Here is a 22422-nt window from a genome sequence, read left to right as displayed (position 1 = left end):
AAAACATAGTTAGGCATTGTCATTATAAACTCATGACAATGTTTTATTTAGGGCTGTCAAACGATTAATCGCGATTAATCGCATCCAAAATAAAAGTTTGTTTTTACATAATACAATGTGTGTGTACGGTGTATAATTATTTTCTATATATAAATACACACACATGCATGTATATATTTAAGAAATATTTGCATGTATATACTGTGTATATATATTTATATTATACATAATTTATATTATATATAAATATTTTATATATAAATAACACATTTTCTTAAATATATATATGCATGTGTATATAGAAAATTATACTCCGTACACAGACATAAATTATGTAAACACAAACTTTTATTTTAGATGCGATTAATCGCGATTAATCGTTTGACAGCCCTAGTTTTATTTTCAATTTATTTTGAATAATATTCACACTGCTCTGCCTATAAAACATCAGCAGCTGTCAAGCTTCAAAAATGATCAAAGAACACTATAAAAGTACCATAAAAATAGTCTATGCACATCTTTTATGATACATTTGTGGTGACTGTTCCTTAGTTTGACAGCTCCTCTGGTCACTATTCACTTTTATTATAAAGAACAGCTTGAACATTCTATTGAACATCTCGTTTTTTGTTCCACGGAAGACAGTAAGTCCTACAGGTTTGGAACAACATGAGGGTACATTACTCCTTCAACTTTCTTATTCTATGAATAGTATTCCCTGCTTTCTCTCTCTCAGAACTGAGACGTGGCCAGTGGCCTTTAAACACAGCACATCAGTCCAACAGGAAAGGGCAGATGAGCTAGCGTGTCCTGGGCTACAGTGGCAGCGTCTATTGAAAGAGAGCACTGTAAAAACATTCTTCCACATGCACATATACACAGTCTCAGAGTCAAATGAGCTTAATGGGTTTACCAGTCCAACATGGAAAAGACATTTTTCATCACAGTCATTTCACCGTCGTACTGTTTAGCCATCAGCCTTACAGACATGCAGAAGAAAACTTTAATTTTAGAAACTCTGAGAAAGCATTTTAGGAGCATAAACCTCCATCTCAGCACAAAACCGCAGCAGGAAAGCTGCTTTAGGCAGATCACACACACACAAATCACTGACTAAACTTAGAGGTTTACTGTTAAGACACAAACTCGAAATCTCATTCACATACTACTGTGTGGAGGCTTCTTCAATGCTCACAGGCATATTTACTCTGCTGATTTCAATTGAAGTCAAACTCTTTGCTATTAAACAGATAACCAGATCTGGTAAACCATGTTTACCACCAGAACACATACACTCTCATTCGACACCTCACAGTGTGAAAACCTCACATCTGCTGTCAAAACAAACCATGAGAGGCAGAAACAAGTGAGAATCTAACAAACCACAGTGACGTTTGCCTGAGAAAACTCACTTTAGTGCACTCACAGGTGGCGGAAAGAGTGTGGGAGGAGAAACACCAGGGAAACAAGCTTCAAAGACACCAGTTGACCTCCACTTAGAAATATACAACACTCTAATGTACAGATGCATCAACACAAACTCATATGCATAAACGCCAACAGCTTGACCCATGCAGCAGACCTAAAACAGATCAATGAAGATATGACCACTGAACCCATTCTTGAACATTCAAAAGATAAATAAGCCACTATTCATGCGCTGAAACTTCAACCCCTTCAAAAGGCATGAAAGACTCACCGTATTGGCAGCGCGTTCCTTCGAACCCTTCTGGACACTGACATAGCTGATCACTGGTCTCAGAGCACATCCCACCGTTAAAGCAGGTACCAGAAGAACACACTCCTGTAGATAACACGCACTGTTCAGAATCTCTGTATCCATAACACACACACATACAGTGTTATGATACTCACTATGAAGACAGCCTCTCTCTTCCCCTCTCTGCATCCATCCTGGGCAACACCTGTAGACTGTTTGCATCTCCATACTATACACCTGCCTATACACTGTATAATAGCCTGTCCTGAGATAGACATACAGATAGAGAAATAGATGCAGAAATAGAGTTAATATAGGTTATGTGTAGAGGCTGATATAGGCCTAATGCAACATAGAATAATAATTAAAAATTGTTTGACGATGACAAATGAGACATAGTCCTACATAACATTGCTCAAATAAAAGAGGAATTTTTTAAAACATTAACCACAAAATATGTATTGTTCTTTCTGTGCTCCGGAAATAACGTAATAACAGGAAGAGCCGTCAAATTATACAGTTGCTACTCACTGATTCTTGGGAATTTGGATAAAACAGGTTTTAATTTTGAAAATAAAAAGTTAGTAAAATTACAAAATCTGAAGATATATTATTATTGACCAAGGTCTTGGCTGTTCAGCAATATATCGGTGCAACCTCCTCATTTTGTATTTTTTTCATAAAATAGGCGTTTTTCCAGTTATTACTTTGTTTTTGTCAACACCGTCAGACACAATAAAAAGCAAATCATTTTTTATTTATTTGGTCTAATATGTATTTAGAGTTTTTAAATCATTATCTGGCATTCTTAGTACACATATTTGCTGTTCAGTGTTAAATATTCACTTTTTTTCATGTTTTATACTGTTTCACGTGTACCCCTTTAAAAGATCTAACATCATACAACGTTTATTTTAAGCCTAAATAGAAAAAGTTATGTTTTTTTATTTAACAAACATATTTTTTGTATTAAAAGATAACATTACTTTAATAACTCAACAGCACTGAAGAAACATATTGTAAGCATATTCATTTAAAACAAATAAAACTCCCTCTGACGGTGGTGACTTTAGAACTGACGGTGGTGACACTAATCTGACGGTGGTGACAGTGGCCTCATTACAACATACAATTCCAAAATTTATACAACTCAAGTCAATGGCTTCTTGCTTAACAACTTTATTTAACTATTTGGTCCAAAAAATAACAATCCTGAGCACTGTGATAAACATTTAGCCTGCCTACTCCGAGTTGGATCGAGTATGGCCTGATCCACCGGGCTGTTTGGGGGAGTTTCTAGGTGATCTGAGCCCTTTCTCTTACGTTCTCTTGATACTTTTTGTCTATGTTTCCAAGCCTTTCTCTGACTTCTCTTTTCCCTTTCATTCAAGTCATTGCTATTTTTTTAGCTTCCCTTCCTCCACCCTCTTCTTCCATCTTTGCCTTTCCGTTCTGAGGTATTCCTCCTTTAAAGGAGAACTTGGCAACTTTTTTAACTTAATAAAACTGTCTAGAAATAATTTGGATGGTTAAAAAACCTGTTCTGGTGATATTGGTGACTTTCCCCGCTCCCCCAAGCGTTCCCATGCGGAAAACCAACCTTGCAACTTGGGGACTACCGTCCCGGCAAGATAGAAATTGGAAGTCTCGTGAGAAGCGAGAACGAGAAGCGAGAAACACGAACTGCTTTACGGCAATTCGACATAAACACATGCCATATGATACTGTGTATGATGTATTACCCACCTCGGTAGACATAGCTCCACACGACAAAGTTGGCCGGCTACGATAATAACATATGCACGTGAGCAGTGGTAGAAAGGGGGAGGAGGGTGCCTCAAGTGAGTTTTTTTTACGACTGTGTTGTGAAATATACGGCCCACAGCTGTAGGGGGAGCTCTTTGAGAAAACACACTACAACAAAAGTGAAGATCAGCGAAGAAATTACTAGAGTTGCCGAGTTCTGCTTTAACTCTGCCTCACTGTGTATTATCTCTCTCCGCTTCTTTTGATATTCCCTGTTTCTTCTCCTCCACAGATCGCTGCTACCTAGCCATAACTTCCTAAAATACACAAAGTCAAAGTTGACCTAGAGTAATGACTATGAAATTGGGGGGGAATTACAGTGAATGTTAGATTTGGTTAAATGTTGTCATGCCATTTTCATTTGGCTTTAGTCATGGGAGATGCATAGCCTACAAGGGATATTGTATGTGCTATATAGGTAGTTAGTAGGTGCACTATGTGCATCCCAAATGACGTAAGCCAAATGAACATGGCATAATAGTGAATTGAGAGAGAGGGAAGGTTACCAATGGTTATACCGCAGTTAGGTCCGGTCTAATTACACTGAACAAAATTATAAACGCAACACTTTTGTTTTTGCCCCCATTTTTCATGAGCTGAACTCAAAGATCTCAGACTTTTTCTATGTACACAAAAAGCCTATTTCTCTCAAATACTGTTCACAAATCTGTCTAAATCTGTGTTAGTGAGCACTTCTCCTTTGCCGAGATAATCCATCCACCTCACAGGTGTGGCATATCAAGATGCTGATTAGACAGCATGATTATTGCACAGGTGTGCCTTAGGCTGGCCACAATAAAAGGCCACTCTAAAATGTGCAGTTTCATCACACAGCACATTGCAACAGATGTTGCAAGTTTTGAGGGAGCCTGCAATTGGCATGCTGACTGCAGGAATGTCCACCAGAGCTGTTTCCCGTGAATTTAATGTTCATTTCTCTACCATAAGCAATCTCCCAAGGCGTTTTAGAGAAACTTGTGTTCGTGAGGATGTTCATGGATATCCACGAACATCCTCACTCTCACTCGTGCTATATTGCTTAATAGTAGCATGCGGTGTAGGCCTGTATGTAAGAAATATAGGGAGAATTACATAAATACAAATATAAAACAGGTTAATGAAACATTACAGGCCATATTGGTATTTATTGTGATCAACAATTATATTCTAGCCTTCGTTGAGGACCATTTGGAGGTTTTTGTCACCACCGTCAGACTGTACGTCACCACCGTCAGACAGAAAACCTGACGGTGGTGACGTATGACGGTGGTGACAAAATCTACTCTTTCACATGATATGCATGAGTTGTTCACATTAGCCATCTTTTTTTCCCTCTGTTGCTATCTACTTCAGACCTCTTCTTAAAAAGTATACATTTATGTCATAATCTAATCTAATATTTTTTTATACAAAAGAGACGGTGTTGACATGTTATGGTTGTGACAGTAGCAGTGTCCAAAAATATGAACAAGTCTAAGAGAAATTAGCAAACTTACAGGAGCTTGAGTGATCTTGAAGCATGCAGAAGAGTTGAAGGTTTGAAAATGGGGTCCCCAGGAATTAAGTTGACCTTGTAGTTGCCTGATTTTATTGCTTTTTATAAATATCTGACGGTGGTGACGAATATGTGGGACACATTTTGAGCAACCACAAAATAATTGTAATATGTATTAAAAACTACAAACAGTGAGGTTTGAACAATATTTACTATGTACTCTTTCATGTGGTAAAGATATTTTTCAATTTAATTATTACGTTTTGTTTTTTTAATCAAGTTGAAATGATTATCTCCTATCCGAGGACAACTGATTTTGTAGGCAATGGGCCAGCATATAATCATTAAATTAATACAAATTAAAAATAAACCTATAAAATAACCTTACATATGTGCAAAGGACCCCCTGATTATAACCTTGATTCTTTTTATTCATGAAAATGTTATTAATTTCCAACAGAATTAGCACTTTTCTTCGTGGGACATGTTTTATCCAAATTCCCAAGAATCAGTGTACTCTAAACGCGCTCACAATACTTGCCAAATCTTCCGATTGTTGAACCTCTTTTAACTTAAAAACGTGATCTGAATGCGCAAAAAACGCTGAAAAGCAGACAGACGTGGCGCAGAGTCTAGTGCATTTAAAAAGCAGCATAGTGGAACAAAAAAAGCGATGCATTCTGTGAGAAGAACCTAACCGATTTGTGAACGCGTCGTTGGTTTGAGTCGAGTCTTTTCAATTAATCTTTTGAACCAGTTCACATGACCATTCTAAACGATTCACAGTGCAAGCGGTTCTCTAGTCCAGTGGTTTTAAATCTTTTAGGTGTAAAATATGATCATTCTCGTGACCCCCTCTAGAGATCACCTTCGTAAAATGCTATATATAGCTATAAAATAATTAATAGCATAAATATGTGTAAAATTGTTTGGAATTAGTTTCTATTGTGTTACATAATTAAGTTTTTTTGTAGGCCTACTTCCAATAGTAGGCTACTGCATTATTTTGCAATATATTCTTTCTTTCTTTGAACCAATGAGCTCTTTCCCTATGGAAGCTTGTTTCCGCCCAAAAAAAAAAAAAAAAAGATAATTGCGACTTTTTATCTCACAATTGCGAGTTTACATCTCGCAAATCTGACTTTCTTTCTCAGAATTGTGAGATATAAAGTCAGAATTGCGTGAAATAAAGTCGCAATTGCGCGTTATAAAGTTAGAATTGCGAGATATAAAGTCAGAATTGCGTGAAATAAAGTCGCAATTGCGTGTTATAAAGTCAGAATTGCGAGATATAAAGTCGCAATTGCGTGTTATAAAGTCAGAAATAATTGCGAGATATAAAGTCAAAATTGCGTGTTATAAAGTAAGAATTCTGACTTTTTTTCTCGCAATTGCGACTTTATATCACGCAATTCTGACTTTATAACACATAATTGCGAGTTTATATCAAGCAATTCTGACATATTTTCTCAGAATTGTGAGATATAAAGTCCAATTCTAAGGGGAAAAAAGACGGACTTTTTTTTTTTTTTTTACCTCAGAATAGTTTATATCTCACAATTCTGACTTTATAACACGCAATTGCGACTTTATATCATGCAATTCTGACTTTATATCTCCCAATTGCGACTTTATTTCAGAATTGCGACTTTATTTCTCAGAATTGCGACTTTACATCTCGAAATTCTGAGAAAAAAAGTCACAATTCTGACTTGATATATCGCAATTGTGAGAAAAAAAGTCAGAATTGTGAGATAAAAAGTCGCAATTATTATTTATTTATTATTCAGTGGCGGAAACAAGCTTCCATACTTTCCTGTGACAGTGCTCAGAATAAAAACAAATTTACCTTTAAAGCTTTTAAGCTATTTTTCTCCTGTTTCAGTGTTGTCGTAGTTACTGTGTTTTGCCCAATTTTCTTGGCTAAATTGATCAGCAGGTCAAAATTCAGCATGCCAGATAGAAGTCTTATGTTTAATAAGAACATATGTTGACGAAGAGTGTGAAATTAGGTCTGCTTTCAGAGGAGCAATAGTTGGTTATTATGACTCCTATTAAATCACCATGTGCAAATCACTTAGAAGAGCTTTCAAATCAGTGTACTTAAGTCAATGGAAAGCATCTGCTATGGTAATTGGCAAATTTGGTTCTACTAAATGGTAGGAAAGCAAATCTCTTAATTAAAAGTCACTGCTCTGACTTAAGAGATTATTGTTCGGGGGAAATAGTAATAAGAGGAAATGATTTAAAGGATAATGACTGAGAGATGTTTAAACATGGAAATAATGTAAATGGTTTTTGTTGGAGTGTGTCTCACCTCCTCTCGTAGCCCATGCACCAGTGCTGAGAAGAACAGCCCTGCCGCCACACCTTCACCATACGGGTAAACGCCTGAACACACGGTTGCCTCACTCCCAGCATAGACATCTCCTGCTCCTCACACACATTTGGCCTGAGAAACAGTGAAAAAGTTCATCAACTATACTTCAATACATATATATACTTTTATACTTAACCCTATAAAACCCTATAAATGAACCTCAGTGTGTTGCGTGATGCGTAACACGAGAATAAACCTCATTGGTTCTTGCTGAAGCTCAAACGTGCTGCGTAACACGAGAATGAACCTCATTGTTAACTATTTTCTTGTATTTTTACAGTACATTACTGGCAGCATGGTTGCCAGCAAGTTACTATATTTTGATTTACAGTACTGTAATTCAATTTAGCACTGTAAACTACTTTTATTGTATTTTATAATTTAGTCTGCTTCTGTTATAATGTATTTTACGGTATTGTCCTGTAATATCGGACTCCTCACTGAAAAAAGACATGACACACAAAGACACGTATGACAAACCTGTTAGCCTGAAAGATGAGAAGATGTGTGCGTTGATGAATGTTTATATGTGAATAATTGCCTATATCTTTTCAGCATATAAAGTGATCGAGTCCCTTCAGAAAGTTTGGACTAAACCGCTTAATTCATATGGATTAGTTTTTACGATCTCTTTATGAACTTTTTGAAGCACCAAAGTGGTAGTTGCGTGGACTGTCAATGGAAGGATAGAAATCTCTCATTAAAAATAATGAAAGTCTTTAACGACATGAGGGTGCGTAAATGGTGACGTAATTTTCATTTTTGGGTGAACTACTCCTTTAGAGTAAATCAATTGCATATAGGGGGCACTTTCCTCATTTTGTCTCATTTTGGACTTTTAACATCAAAGCCCCTCTTTTAATGATGTCATAATTAGCAATTTCATCATAAATGCTCACAGAAGAACATATATGTGGGTTAGCATGTGTGCACCATAGCTGTCAGCTGACAGTAAACAGACATACGGATACCAATATGCACGTGTTCCTCACTGGGATAACCACATATTCAGGACTGGGGACCACATGTTATAGTTTTGTCTATCAAAAAAAAAAAAAAAACCTGTATATTGGGGGGAGGGATGATTTAATTGCATTAAACAAAAGAAAACTTATTTTATTTCAGCAAGATGTTCCCCAAGGCAACATTTCTCATTTTCCTTTAGTATAAGTTGAAGTAGGCTACTAAACCAACTAAAACTAAATAAACTAAAACCAAAAAATTAAAATCCATAAATACTTAAAACCAATAAATAAAAATCAATAAATACTGTAGACTTTTTTTTAAATGAATAAAAATGACAAAAACAAACAACAAAATTATTAAAACTTTAACTTAAATTAAAGTGAAAACAGAAAACGTGAATATAAAATCGAATTCAAAATATTAACATATTTAAAATAACATGAGTGGTTATTGTTAGTAAAACTAAACCTAATAAAATTGGTTTTCTTTAACTGAAATAAAGCTTACAATAAAATATAAATGAAAACGAAATACATGAACGTAAAAAAAAATTAAATTGCTACCTTGGCAACTAACTGAAATAAAATAAGTTTAAGTCGAAGCACTAAAATAACTAAAATAAAAATAAATGAAAGAAAAATAGAAATATTTTTAAAAACTAATACATAACAAAATTACTCAAATGAAAATGAAAAATGAAAATATAAAAATAAAAGCTATAATACTAAAATAAACCTGCTGAGTTATTTCCTCTCATTTTTAGAATAAAAAAGTTTATACTTTTATTTATGAACAGATTTTTCCAATTGAGTGCACCTAAATATTTAATTTTGGCACTAAACTACAGCTAAGAATATACATACAAACTCAGCTTTCATTCACTTATCCTTGCACTCATATCTGTCAGAAGCTGTTAGTTGATTTATATCTTTCTCACTGTTGTCCAATAGAGCACCTCAACCACAGCTCAGAATATGGAATATCGCTGAGAATGCATTTCAACTTCATAAATACATCAGGATTGTTGATTTGTTTGAATCCGTCTGTGACAACCTGGCTCTTAAATTCTTTATTTTAGCTTCTAAGAGCGAGTGTGGTGAGTCTGGGCTCTGCCTCAGAGGGTCATGTTCTCTCTCAGGTTGTTTCCTATGACCATCTGGGCGTAATAAAGCACATCCTGAGTCAATTATGGGGCTCTCAGATAAACTGCACAGTCACACGCCGGATCAGCCCTGGAGTCAGTGTCAAACACTCACTGGCCTCAGTCACGCTTTACATATTTACAAATTCCAAATTTGAGTCAAGTCTATTTGTAACTGTTTCAAAGTTGTTTAGGTGAATATATTTCAAATATGGTAATCAAATCTTTACAGAATAAATTAAATAATTTAATGATCATTTATGTTTGGAGATAATTTCACATTTTAAATGGAATCTGGCGCTTTTGGCGACACCTAAAGGGCATCAGAAATAACACATTAATTATCAGTGTCATGTTCCAAATGATTGAGCTATTGCTACCAAAACAAACAGCTTGCGGTAAGAAACCAAGCTGATTAATTATTTTTATTGTTAATAGTAACTTAAGGCATTACCAATGTTACACCTAAGCGACCAAAATAGATCAGGACACTGAGATAAACTTTTCAAATGCTTTCAATTGATTCAATTGCATTTTCTTAAAAACACAGGTGACCTGTTGAGCCATGATGATAGGTACCATTCAAGTAACACTATACTTTAATCACAAAATATAGGCTATTTTTAGACGTTTTGAAGTATTTTGAAGTCAAGGAGTGTTAAAGGGGTGAACAAAACTCGTAAAAAATATAATAAGCTGTGTGTTCAATGGTGACTCACATGTCGGGCTGCAGGTCCAGTGATGCTGCGCCGTTCAGAGACACGAGCACACAGCAGCAGAGCAGAGCCACGGAGCTGCACATCGTTTACTACAGCATATCCACATGCAGCAGACACTCTTCAGGTTCCAGGGCCCCGCCGTCCACTTCAGAGGGTCCGATCACTTCATTATACACGAGTATCTTTGTGAAAGCGCTAAAGGTTTTCTCCTTGCAAACTGAAATAATCGAGCATCCTAGAGTCCTGGAGCTGGTATCCTCAACCGGGAGCACACTGAGACAGACTGGACAATCGCTCAGCGCTCTTCCCAGCACACACACACACACACACACACACACACACACACACACACACACACACACACACACACACACACACACACACACATACATACACTCAACCGTTAGGGGCCACGATGGAAACACACCGCTCAAAACATATTTAGCGGTTGTTTCTCAAGTTCTGTGTGATATGTGTAGGGTAAGTTACTCTAAAAAACTAGGCTAATTAATTAGGCTACTTGTTAGGTTAGGCTACTAATTACATCTTCAAAAGTGAGATTAATGTAGGCTGCTAATTCTCTCTAAAAAGTAGAATACTATTCAGTGTTGGGGAAAGTTAAAAGTAATGCTCCTTAAAAAAAGGAACTTGCTACTTTTAATGGAAAGTAATTAGGCTACGTTATACTTTTTGCGTTAGGCTATTTTTCACACCTGGGCTGGGCTTGCTGGTTTGATTATTAATAACAAATAAACAAAAGGTTTTTTTTGTTTTTTTGAAAATGTAAAGGCTCTTTTCCACCAAAAGTGAAATGAGTAAGCTTTCTGCAGGATTGCTGACGAATAGGACGCAGGAGAAGAAAGTACCACAATCTTATTTTAGCACAAAAAATGAAATATGATGTTGATTTTTTTGCCTATCTTTTTTGCTCATTATTATGCTCAAGGTCAAAAGCAAAGACATTGGTTAATAAAGTGAGATTAAATACATAAAGTAGGCTATATTTGTGTAATTTAACATATAGGCTATTTAATTATTGCAGATTTGTGTAATATATTCTGAGCTTGCATTTCACGGTTTTTATTAATTTAGGCGAGTACTGAATCTGTTTTTGTGCAAGTGTGATGAGTAAATTAGTCTAATAACCATCATGTTCACACAGCGCACACAACGCCTCTGCACTTATGATTTCTCTCAACATGGGGACAGGAGAGCTATCAGTCAATGGGAAAGCAAAGTTACTCAGATATTTTGTTGTATATGTAGCCTATATTTAAAAATAAATGTGTTACTTTACAAGTTACTTGAAAAAAGTAATCCAATTACTTGTAATGCGTTACCCCCAACACTACTTACTTCCAAATCCTCTATTTCCAAATCTCTCGACCAGTTGAACAGTACAAGAATAGGTCTTGGGCGTCGTGACGTCATACTTGGCGTGGCGGCCATGTTGATGGCCTCGCGAATGTAAACATACAGCAAGTCGAACGAGGAAAAGCAGAGTTGGGAGAAAGAATCCAAGATCATGCCAAATCACCAACAATCAAATCCAGCTAGGTGAGTTAGCGACGTACGAAGAACGGGCCCCTGGGCTGGGCTTGCTGGTTTGATTATTAATAACAAATAAACAAAAGTTGTTGTTTTTTTGCAAATGTAAAGGCTCTTTAGCACCAAAAGTGAATAAGCTTTCTGCAGGATTGCAGACGCATGGGAGAATAAAGTACCACAATTTAGCACAAAAAAATAAATGTGATGTTGAATTTTTGCCTATCTTTTTTTTTTTGCTTATTATTATGCTCAAGGTCAAAAGCTAAGACATTGGTTAATAAAGTGAGTTTAAATACATAAAGTAGGCTATATTTGTGTAATTTAACATATAGGCTATTTAATTATTGCAGATTTGTGTAATATATTCTGAGTTTGCATTTCACGGTTTTTATTAATTTAGGTGAGTATTGAATCTGTTTTTGTGCAAGTGTGATGAGTAAATTAGTCTAATAAACATCATGTTCACACACAACGCCTCTGCACTTATGATTTCTCTCAACATGGGGACAGGAGAGCTATCAGTCAATGGGAAAGCAAAGTTACTCAGATATTTTGTTGTATATGTAGCCTATATTTAAAAATAAATGTGTTACTTTACAAGTTACATGAAAAAAGTAATCCGATTACTTGTAATGCGTTACCCCCAACACTGCTTACTTCCAAATCCTCTATTTCCAAATCTCTCGACCAGTTGAACAGTACAAGAATAGGCATAAAACTGCTCTTTTCTTCTTTCAAATAAATAAAAATAAAATTTCATAAATTATTCTTGGACTGACCAAAGTATTTAAAGGACAAACGTTACATTAAAAACATACATTTTATCATTAGACGTTAACTTTTCATGTTAAATCCACTATTGTTTAATATAAAATAGTTCTGTAGTCTAGTAGCCTATTTATTATGTAATGCAATTACATCAGAATAGGCTAACTTTAATTAAATTATAAAAAATAAATCAGAGTAAACCCTTACTTTAGGCTACTTTTTCAAGGAAAAAGTGATTAAATTACAGTAGGCCTAATTAATTAGCCTACTTACTAATGTGATTTGTAACAATTTAGCATTTGTAATAGCTAACAGAATACAAATTAGGTTTTATCATTCTACGTATAGGCTAAATGTTAACAACATTTTGTGTGTAGTAGTCTCTAATGTAATACAAATATAATGTTATTTAAAAGTTAACTGACAGAACAGTTACCAATAAACAGTGTTTCCCCCGAAGATGAGCGAAACCCCGTGACTTTTAAATGAAGTCCCAACGGAGAGACTCTTATTTTGAAAGGCGCGTCTGAAGCTCTCTCCCCAGTTCCGCTTCACGCAGCGACTGTGCGGGTCTGGTCTGGTCTGGGCTGAGCTGGTCTGTGCTGTACTAGTGCGGGATGATTATCTTTTTCTAAAACCCCTCAGAATTAGCTGATTTTACGACAGCATTCCACTTTTACGTGTCTAATCCGTCGGTGGATCTGATCTCGGTGAAGGTATGAGTCTAAATGAATAGTAATGTGATTTCTGATCATGCTTTAGCCCTTTATCAGCTGTCATTGATGTACGTTAACTACTTTAGGGCCCTAATGTACTCATCATTTATTGATTACACTAACAGTTTTTTTTCTTGGCCCAAATGTTACACCATAAAGTATTTGACCTTGTTATTATGTATTTTCTGTGTGGTTTGATCGGATCCACCCAAACATTCAAAACAAAATTTACAGCAGGTGTTTTTACTGTAGTAACGTTAACGTTAACTACTCTCAAATGAAATGTAACCAAAAGCGTCCGTATTGACTTTGTTTTTGTTTGGATTTTTCTGAAACATAATCTATTTCAATTCATTCAGTAGGTATGCTTACTTAAAGGTTAAACAGTGGAAAGTGTGTTCATTGGCATTTCTCTTCCTGAAATAGTTGATCTCATGATCAGGCCACAACACACTGATGATGACAGCTGCTTTACTTTCTGTGCTTCAGTTTAGCCTGAAGGGCTGGGGATGATAGTGGCTGAATTGGCTATTTATCTGGATTACATAAATGTAGTAATATTATTTGGTAGCATTATAAGCAAACTTGCAGTCTTATGAGCTCTTTTTGTATTAGAGGTAAAGGTCACAGAGGCCAGGTTGGTCAACCTGTGATTCCGGTTTTGTTGTATGAGATTTGGATGCATGATTTTCAGGATGCTTTGAATGTATTTTCTCTTATAATTAGCAATTATATTGAATTTTTTATTCTCTTTAATTTCAGCACAACAAAACCAGATCATTTAGAGCCAGTGTTGTTATCGTGAACTGAATCTGAAACTATTATTAATTGTTTTCGGTAATTGAAATAAAGCTGAAATAAAATGAGCTAAGACATCTAACTAACAAAAACTGAAAAAAAAAAAAAAAAAAGACAACAATAAATAAAACTTAAACTACAATTAAAATGAAATCTTAAAATATAAGGTCATTTTAATAAACACTATAATAGTATAAGAATAATTCTAAAGGAATAAAAATAACTTTGATCTATAGGATACAATGCTCCTGTAAGACAGCAAGAGGAATGAAGAAAGGACCTCTTTCAGGATTTTAAAGCTTCTAATCTAAACATTATTCAGCGCATTACAAGAAATAATCAAAAGAAGACAATATTACAGGTCGACCGATAGTGGATTTTACCGATAATGACCACACTGTTCGATAACCGATTAATCAACCAATCATTTTTAAAATGGATATTAAATGAAAACAAACATAAGACACAAAATAGCGCTGAACTTTAATACAAACATTTTAGAAACAGTACTGAACCATGAAAATGTACTGTAATTTTTTTAAGATAAATATGAATTATACCTTGATCATTCGTGTTAATTCATAGTGCATTCACTATTGTTAAGAGATACATCTTTAAAATGTAAAAAATGTTTTAGTAAATGTTAAAATGAACAATAAACAATACTTTTATTAACCTTAGTTAACGTTACAAATGGACTCTTTTTGTAAAGTGATACCATTTCATATAAATCCAAAAACTATTGGTATGGACTTATGGCGATAACCAATTGTTCCAGCAATCTTTGTTTTATTTATTTATATTTGCAAAAAAAAAAAAAAAAAAAAAGTATACCTCCAGTAAGATCATATTTGATTCTTACAGGATTCCAATAGGAATTCTGTTCACATTCCTTTGGAATCTTGTTTGACTATGGAATTGACATGCTGTATGTATGTCATCACAGCTGACCTGGTATTTTCTCTATACACCCATCCTCCTCTCTCCCTGTAGATGAGTGGAGCGGCGTTCCCCTCTCCCACAGCCGAGATGGCGGAGATGAACCGGATCCACTATGAGCTGGAATACACAGAGGGCATCAGTCAGAGAATGCGCATTCCTGAGCAGCTCAAAGTGGCTCCGTTTAGCTCAGAAGAGCAGGAACTCCCAGAGCGGGACACGCTCCGCACGGCAATGATGCACGTTCCCGAGAGAATCGTAGTGGCAGGTACGAGATGGACAGCACAAAATATCTTCTTTTGTGTTTCGCTGTCTTACAGATTTGGCTCGAAATGAGGGTGAATTTCTCTTTTAGGCAGTTTGTTTCACATGAATTATCCACACACACACACACACAGAGTGGACGAATATCTGATCGGTCACTCATCTTTCTATGTAGGAGACAGTGATGGCATGCAATATCCCAGAGACCCGGACATCATCCAGTCCACCCCGTTGGAGTCAACACTGTCCCTCAGGACGCCACCTCGGGTCCTCACGCTCAACGAACGGCCCTTCGACTTCCACGAAATGGAGCAGGCAATCTCTGCAAGTCAGCCTAGCGAAGAAGTAAGTGGGACAGACTTAATTTAGCAAGATGTGGGCTGTGTAGAAGTGAGTGGTAATGAACGTCACTAAAAAAAGAACGGCTTGGGTTTAGTAAAATGAGGAGGAACACCTATCCACTTTCTCTTCTTCACACAGGTGCGCACGCAAGCCAAGGCACGTAGAGAGCGCACGGTCAGCGAGAACATAGGTGTGCAACACAATGGCCAGCTCGCCAGAAACGACTCCACGTGAGTGCAAAGCCACGAATACACACACACACACACATGTACTTTGGTTTCACCTCTGCCCTGTCAACATGGCCCTCTCACTCCATTATATGTTTTTTCCTCCTCCCTGGTGTCTCTCTTTCTCCCTTCATGATGCTGACTCAAAGGGGGTGAGTTAGAACCATGCATGGATATTGTTTAGTTTCAAGCCCTTTTAGTTTGGCTTTTGTGCTTTTTTTTTTTGAAGGTCAGTGCATGTTATTGCATGTACAGGTGTGGCCCGATCACACCTGTCAGTCATGGTTAAAACCAATTTGATCACGAGATAAAACAGCTTGTGATGTGGTATTGGTCAATGGTCAGTGTAGTTTAGAGTTGCTTTGTCAGTCAGTTTCCCTCATGCCATCATGACTGCCTGACAGCTCTATTCTACTCTATTGTACTCTAATGAATGGCCACTCCTTGCATTGTGGAGCTGTTCACACTGAGGGTTTGTACTTAAAAAAACTAACAGATCAGTCATTCTCCTTCAACCAAACAATTGTTGGCTTGTTTTGACATGATGTTTTCTGATTGGCTGATCTGTCTATAAAAGTACTTAAACCCACCAATGACCAGCACCTCTTTTTTTTTTTTTTTTCTAGACCCCAATAAAATTAAGACAAGTTTGGCTTCTGCTACTAATGTGTCATGCCCATCAGCCAAACTGTCTTTTATCAAACTTTACTCTAAATTTAGACTAAAAAGGACATTTTAACATAATCATAATATAATATTTGTTTGTATTTAAATGTACACTGCCATTTAAAAGTTTAGGGTCAGTATGATGATTTTTTTATTACTATTTTGCAGGAATGCATTAAATTGATCAGAAGTGACAGTGAATACATTTATAATGGTGAAAGATTTCGGTTTTAAAAAAGCTGTTCTTTTGAACCCACTATTCATGAAAGAGTCCTGAAACAAAAGCATCACGGTTTCCACCAAAAAATAATAAGCACCACAACTGTTTTTTACAACATTGATTATAATAATAAGAAATGTTCTTCTTCAAATCAGCATCTTAGAACGATTTTTGAAGGATCATGTGACACTGAAGACTGGAGTGATGATGATGACTAGTAATGATGCTGAAAATTCAGCTTTGCCATCACAGAAATAAAACATTTTAATATATATAGAAAACAGTTATTGTAAAATGTAATAATATTTTACTGAATTTTTTGATCAAATAAATGAATGCAGCCTCTGTGAGCATAAGAGACTTCTTATTTCTAAAATCTTACTGACCCCAAACTTTTAAACGCTAGTGTATTTAAATATTATATATTATAATATTGACTAATAACAAGTGGCAATACACAAAATCAGCAATAAACTTAATAACCCTGTTATATCAGTAATCACACTAAATCTATCAAGAACATGTCCAGTTCTTATTTCACCTTAAAATCAGAAGGATATAAGAAATTATATTTAGCTTTAAAAAAAAAACTATAAAATACAGTACAATACAATAATAAAATGTATATGATAAATTATTTATTAAAATAAACTATATATTTTTATATAACCCTTATTCTATAAGTTATATAATATATAAATTATAGCGCATGTCCAAATATGCTTAAAGGGATAGTTCACCCCAAAATGAAAATTCTGTTTACTCACCCTCATGTCGTTCCAAACCCGTAAGACCTTCGTTCATCTTCAGAACACAAATTAAGATATTTTTGATGAAATCCGTGAGGTTTCTGAACCACCTATAGGCAGCAAGGGCATTGCAACTTTCAAGGCCCAGAAAGGTAGTAAAGACATCGTTAAAATGGTCCATGAGACCACAGTGGTTCAATCTTATAATGTTACGAAGCGACGAGTATACTTTTTGTGTGCAAAAAACAACAACAAAATAACAACTTTATTCAGCAATTTCTTCTCTTGTTCACGTTGTAAACACAGCGCAGCACTTCCGGGTTCTACTCGGTATTGGCCGGCACCTGTGTCAGCACCACACGTATAACGTCACAGTCTATGGGGGATCAGAAAGCTCTCGGATTTCATCAAAAATATCTTAATTTGTGTTCTGAAGGTCTTACGGGTTTGGAATGACATGAAAGTGAGTAATTAATGACAGAATTTTCATTTTTGGGAGAACTATCCCTTTAATAATGACAATAATAAAACATTTTGGTCCCTCCATAGACATTTCTTTATGAAAAATGGGGACATGGACATGTTTTCATGAGATTCACCTATCAAATTACCTGAGCTACAATTTTGCTGTGTGATATTTTTAAGGCAGACTGCTGTTAGGATCTCAGAGGTGAAGTTGTGTCTGTTTGGATCGGTGTCGATGGATTCTACGGTTCAGTAAACGGCCTCGTCGTTAGCCTGATGTAGATCTGCGTTTGAGGCTTGTGGTTGTGATGCTCAGACACTGCTTTGTGTGTTGGTGTTGTTAAAATGAAGAGAGTTTGCTTGTTTCAGCTTGTTGACGTGTTTGTATTGGGGTTGTAGGTTTATTTTTATGCGGTGAGGCTGTTGCCCATCAACTGTGACATCTCTCCATTTCTCCCGGGCCAATGAAATGTAGTCTTTATTTTCATAATCCGACTTCTGTTTCTTTCTACTTTTATTTCCTTCTTTCTGAACCCTTAAATTTGTTTGACATTCACTCTCTCTCTCTCTTCTATCTTCTACTTTTTCTCTCTTGTTCTTTCGTTCCGTCTCTCTCTCTCTCTCTCTCTCTTTCTGTGGTGCGGTCAGTATGACTCCCTCCCCCTCTGCTGCATTGCGCACTATGGCTCCCCTCGGTGGTGCCGAGGATGGGTTTAACCTCTTCAGCGCCCACGGTGTCCTTTCCTTCATCCAGTCAACCACACGCCGGGCCTACCAGCAGGTCCTGGAGGTCCTGGACGAGAACCAGCGCAGGTGACCTTTGACATCAGACCCCTGAATCTTCCCTGAAAGGCTCATTTAGATGTTGCTTCACAGAGTAACTAAACAAATGTGTTAGATTAAGCCAGGAGCAAAGTCCTCTAGACATTCTTCTGTCATTCTGATGACAAATTGATTAGGTGAGGAAATGCACTAAGGCAGTCAAACACTCCTCCTTAAAATGTAATGCACAAACCATAGAACGCTACATATTTAAGTTTTAGGAGGTAGTTTGTTAGATGACAGCTTTGTCGCTGTATTGTTTGCTGTTGGATGTGGACACGCTGCTTCCCCTCTTCCTTTGCCTCTTTGTTTGGGTTTAATTTCTTACTCTTTTCTTTGAATCCTTTCTTTTTTCCTGAGCTTTAAGATTTCAGTTAAATTTACACATAAGTTTGTGGCATTGGTGTATAGTTTTTAAAGAAATGTTCTGGTCCATTTAAAGTGAAGTTCTTTTGAAAGCATTTGTGGAATAATTATCACAGAAATATATTTATTTATTTATTTATTTATTTCGGTCTTCAGTGTCACATGATCCTTCAGAAATCATTCTATTCTATTATGATGATTTGATGCTCAAGAAACATTTATTATTATTATTATTATTAGTGAAAACAGTTGTGCTGCTTAATATTTTAGCTTTTTAAAGCTAATATTAAAGGTTTTAAAAAACATTTTTTATTATTATAAATTTATTAACTGTCACTTTTTCTTAATTTAATTGTCCTTGCTGAATAGCTATTCATTCATTTCAAAATTTTACTGACCCAAATATGTATTAATTCTGTTTTTATTATTATTATTTCTTTTATTTTACTTGGGAACAGGTCCAAGAAAATTTCTCTGGTATTTTGGCTGCTTTATCATGAAATCATAATTTCTTTTGCGAGGTTTATTTGATTATAAAATGAAATGTTGACAGGGTCCGTGAGACAAAGACCCCCTGCAACATGTGCATATAAAATATTAGTCAGAGCGCATCTGCGTGTTATTAAAGTTGTCTGTCTGTGTCTTCTTTCGTCCTTTCCCTCTTTCGCTTTCTCCGTATCCGCTTCTCAGCAAGCCATCTCTCAGAGGGGGTTCAGCCATCTCTAACCCCCAGCATGACAACAGGTATCTCTTTTTCTCTTCCTCTCATTTCTTCCCTGTCATCTGCTTTATTCTCTGGCTTTGCTTTTCTCTCTATCCTCTCAATACAATCTCAGTGTCTCATGAAATGAATAATGTCTCTGACAGGTATGCGCTGGCCACGCTGGACTCTACTCTAGAGGGAGGAGCGGATGACATGGCCGTTGTCGACGCCACTTCTCTACGCAGACAGGTATTATTCTGCTGTTAAAACAACTCTATATGCTCGATAGTGTGCAGTTCCTAAGAATTTTTTTTTTTGTTTTTTTTTTTTAAATGCACTACCATTAAAACAAATCTCTTACGCTCACCAAGACTGCATTTATTTGAACAAAAATACAGTAAAATTAGAATATTGTGAAATATTATTACAAATTAATATATTGATATGTAATTTATTCCTGTAAATTCTCTCCTCAGGACAGTTTTGTCAAATTTGAAATTGGAATACACAAAAATAATTTGATTGGATTCAAGGAGTGTTTGTGGTTGTATTTAAAATAGTAAATAACAAATCCTTTCCTCGCGAGTCAATTTAACCCCCATAGAAATGAATGGGAAATGGGGGGGAAATTTTTTTTACACACACGCACATACTACAGAGCCCCTGAGGGGACCTTTGCAAAAAAAATAATAATACGGACTTTCACGTGCGCACGAAAAAGTATTGTTTTGTAGAAAGTGAATTCTTTAAAGTGATTTTCGTTTTGTATAAATTGTATCTTAATTTTAATCAATTTTTCATCAACCAATTAAATAAATAAATTATTTATTTAATAAATAAGAAGCAAATATATAGCAGACAATATTCACTTGCATTGCACGTGAACTGGAGCGCATCTCATCATAAATTAACCGAAACTCAGTGTATGCCTCACATACATGAGAAATACATCTAAAGAAAGCTTGAAATGTCTTTAAACTAAACAATTCAAAACGAAAAGAAATAGGCTACTCTCTGATTATGTAATCCATGATGTGGGACCTGATATTCATTTATGTGATATCCATGCTTTTTCTTCTTACAGTAAAGCACAGTCCACAAACAATCTCAAATGCAAACTCCGTATAATAAGAGAAATCTCTGGAGGCATGCTCCAAGCACACTCTCATCTCATCCCTTTTCCCACATTTGTAGTAATGACACTATAACCAAACCGGAAATTGTAACGCGTGCGCACGCCATAGTTTCTCGTGCGCACGCAAAAGTCTGTTTTTTTTTTTTTTTTTTTGCAAAGGTCCCCTCAGGGGCTACACACAGACACACACACACACACACACACACACACACCTAGAAATTCCCATTAAAATTAATGGGGGCATATAATGGGCCAATTTTTGTTTTTTGTCCAAATAAAAATCAATCAGTGACAATGCAGATCACACACAGATTTGGAAGGGTTACATTTAAACACATTTACAATACAGAACAAAACATCTTCAAAAAAATTAAATTTAAAAAAAGAAAAAATATTATCAGAAGGAAACGATATACGCTCTCTGGACAAAAAAATTAAGTAATTTTAATGCTTCGGGTCATTTTGACCCGCGAGGGAAGGATGTGTAATTCACACGCAAGGAGAAAATAATAAATCTTACTGCCCCCAAACTTTTAAATAGTAATTGACCAGTACTTAACCTCAAAGATGGGAGGGGTTCATTAATTTCTTTGATTTTGTGTCATTACAGATTGTCAAGTTGAATCGGCGTTTGCAGCTCATAGAGGAGGAGAACAAAGAGAGAGCCAAGCGAGAAATGATCATGTATTCCATTACTGTAGCTTTCTGGCTCATCAACAGCTGGGTTTGGTTCCGTCGCTAAAGCAGGATGGACTCCACAATGTGGGAGGGGCAAAATAAAACCTTGCCCTGCTTCAATGTGTCAAAATTCAGCCAAATTTTTTAATGGCTAAAATGTTTTGTTTTCTTCACGGCAAAAGCGGTAAAGTCAGGGATGGCTTTTTGTGTTTGAGTTTGTCAGTCTATTTTTATTTTTATTATTATAAATATGTATTTATACACTTTTGTTTTTTTGTTTTTTTATTTGTACAATTGCTCTTTTTCTTTGTTTTGTATGGTTTTTAATTCCTTTTTTGTTTTTTTGTTTTTTGCATAGCCAAGCTTGAACTAGATGTACATATTACTTCATGTGTCTTTGAGCTTTGGCAGTAATAATATTTTCCATAGGTTTACTATACAGGACTGCATTTACCAAAAGCATCGTAATCCTAAGTTGTTTGTAGAACAATTGCCACCAATGGTCTCTACAATGAATTTAGGCTTACGATGCTTTTTGGAGAAACAGCTCAGATGAGTACAATATTATGTAAACTTTTACAAAGACCAATGGAATCGAACACACTGATATATCATAGATGAGAAATGCATCAAATTAAATAATAGTATTATTAATGGACTGTTGTGATTTAGGTACATATGTATGTTACCTTGCATCAACATAGAAACCATACTTGTTAGTGTGAGTTTAGTCCTTGTCATTATTTATGTAAAACTGCCCATATGCTACTGATGGCATTTCTGCTACAA

The 22422-nt window shown here is 35.8% G+C and overlaps 2 protein-coding genes across 5 annotated transcripts in view; one reads left to right on the top strand and one right to left on the bottom strand.

Moving 5' to 3' along the window:
• Nucleotides 1-10552, bottom strand: part of egfem1 (EGF-like and EMI domain containing 1) — a 55977-nt gene extending 45425 nt beyond the window's left edge. For both annotated transcript variants that reach the window (XM_079884993.1, XM_079884994.1), the window contains exons 1-4: nt 10228-10552; nt 7339-7473; nt 1876-1985; nt 1700-1804 (exon numbers count right to left, since the gene is read on the bottom strand). In XM_079884993.1, the coding sequence (XP_079741119.1) occupies nt 1700-1804; nt 1876-1985; nt 7339-7473; nt 10228-10310 (433 nt within the window). In that variant the 5' untranslated portion in view covers nt 10311-10552. The remainder of the gene's footprint in view (nt 1-1699; nt 1805-1875; nt 1986-7338; nt 7474-10227) is intronic.
• mffa (mitochondrial fission factor a) lies at nt 9834-22249 on the top strand. 3 transcript variants are annotated; one of them, XM_079884998.1, is made up of 8 exons: nt 9834-9906; nt 15051-15264; nt 15436-15605; nt 15741-15832; nt 18578-18742; nt 19808-19861; nt 19985-20069; nt 21566-22249. In XM_079884998.1, exons 2-8 carry the CDS (start codon nt 15051-15053, stop codon nt 21695-21697), a joined length of 912 nt encoding a protein of 303 aa, XP_079741124.1. In that variant the 5' UTR covers nt 9834-9906; the 3' UTR covers nt 21698-22249. The 3 variants fall into 3 exon arrangements, with proteins under 3 accessions (XP_079741124.1, XP_079741123.1, XP_079741125.1); XM_079884997.1 differs by lacking the exon at nt 9834-9906 and adding an exon at nt 13084-13259; XM_079884999.1 differs by lacking the exons at nt 9834-9906; nt 18578-18742 and adding an exon at nt 13088-13259.
• The last annotated feature ends 173 nt before the right edge of the window (nt 22250-22422 follow it).

This window comes from Squalius cephalus (assembly GCF_949319135.1).
Source record: "Squalius cephalus genome assembly, chromosome: 11".
In the NCBI taxonomy this organism is placed as follows: domain Eukaryota; kingdom Metazoa; phylum Chordata; class Actinopteri; order Cypriniformes; family Leuciscidae; genus Squalius; species Squalius cephalus.
Note: the sequence above shows the minus strand (reverse complement) of the source record. Positions and strands in the feature narration are given on the sequence as shown.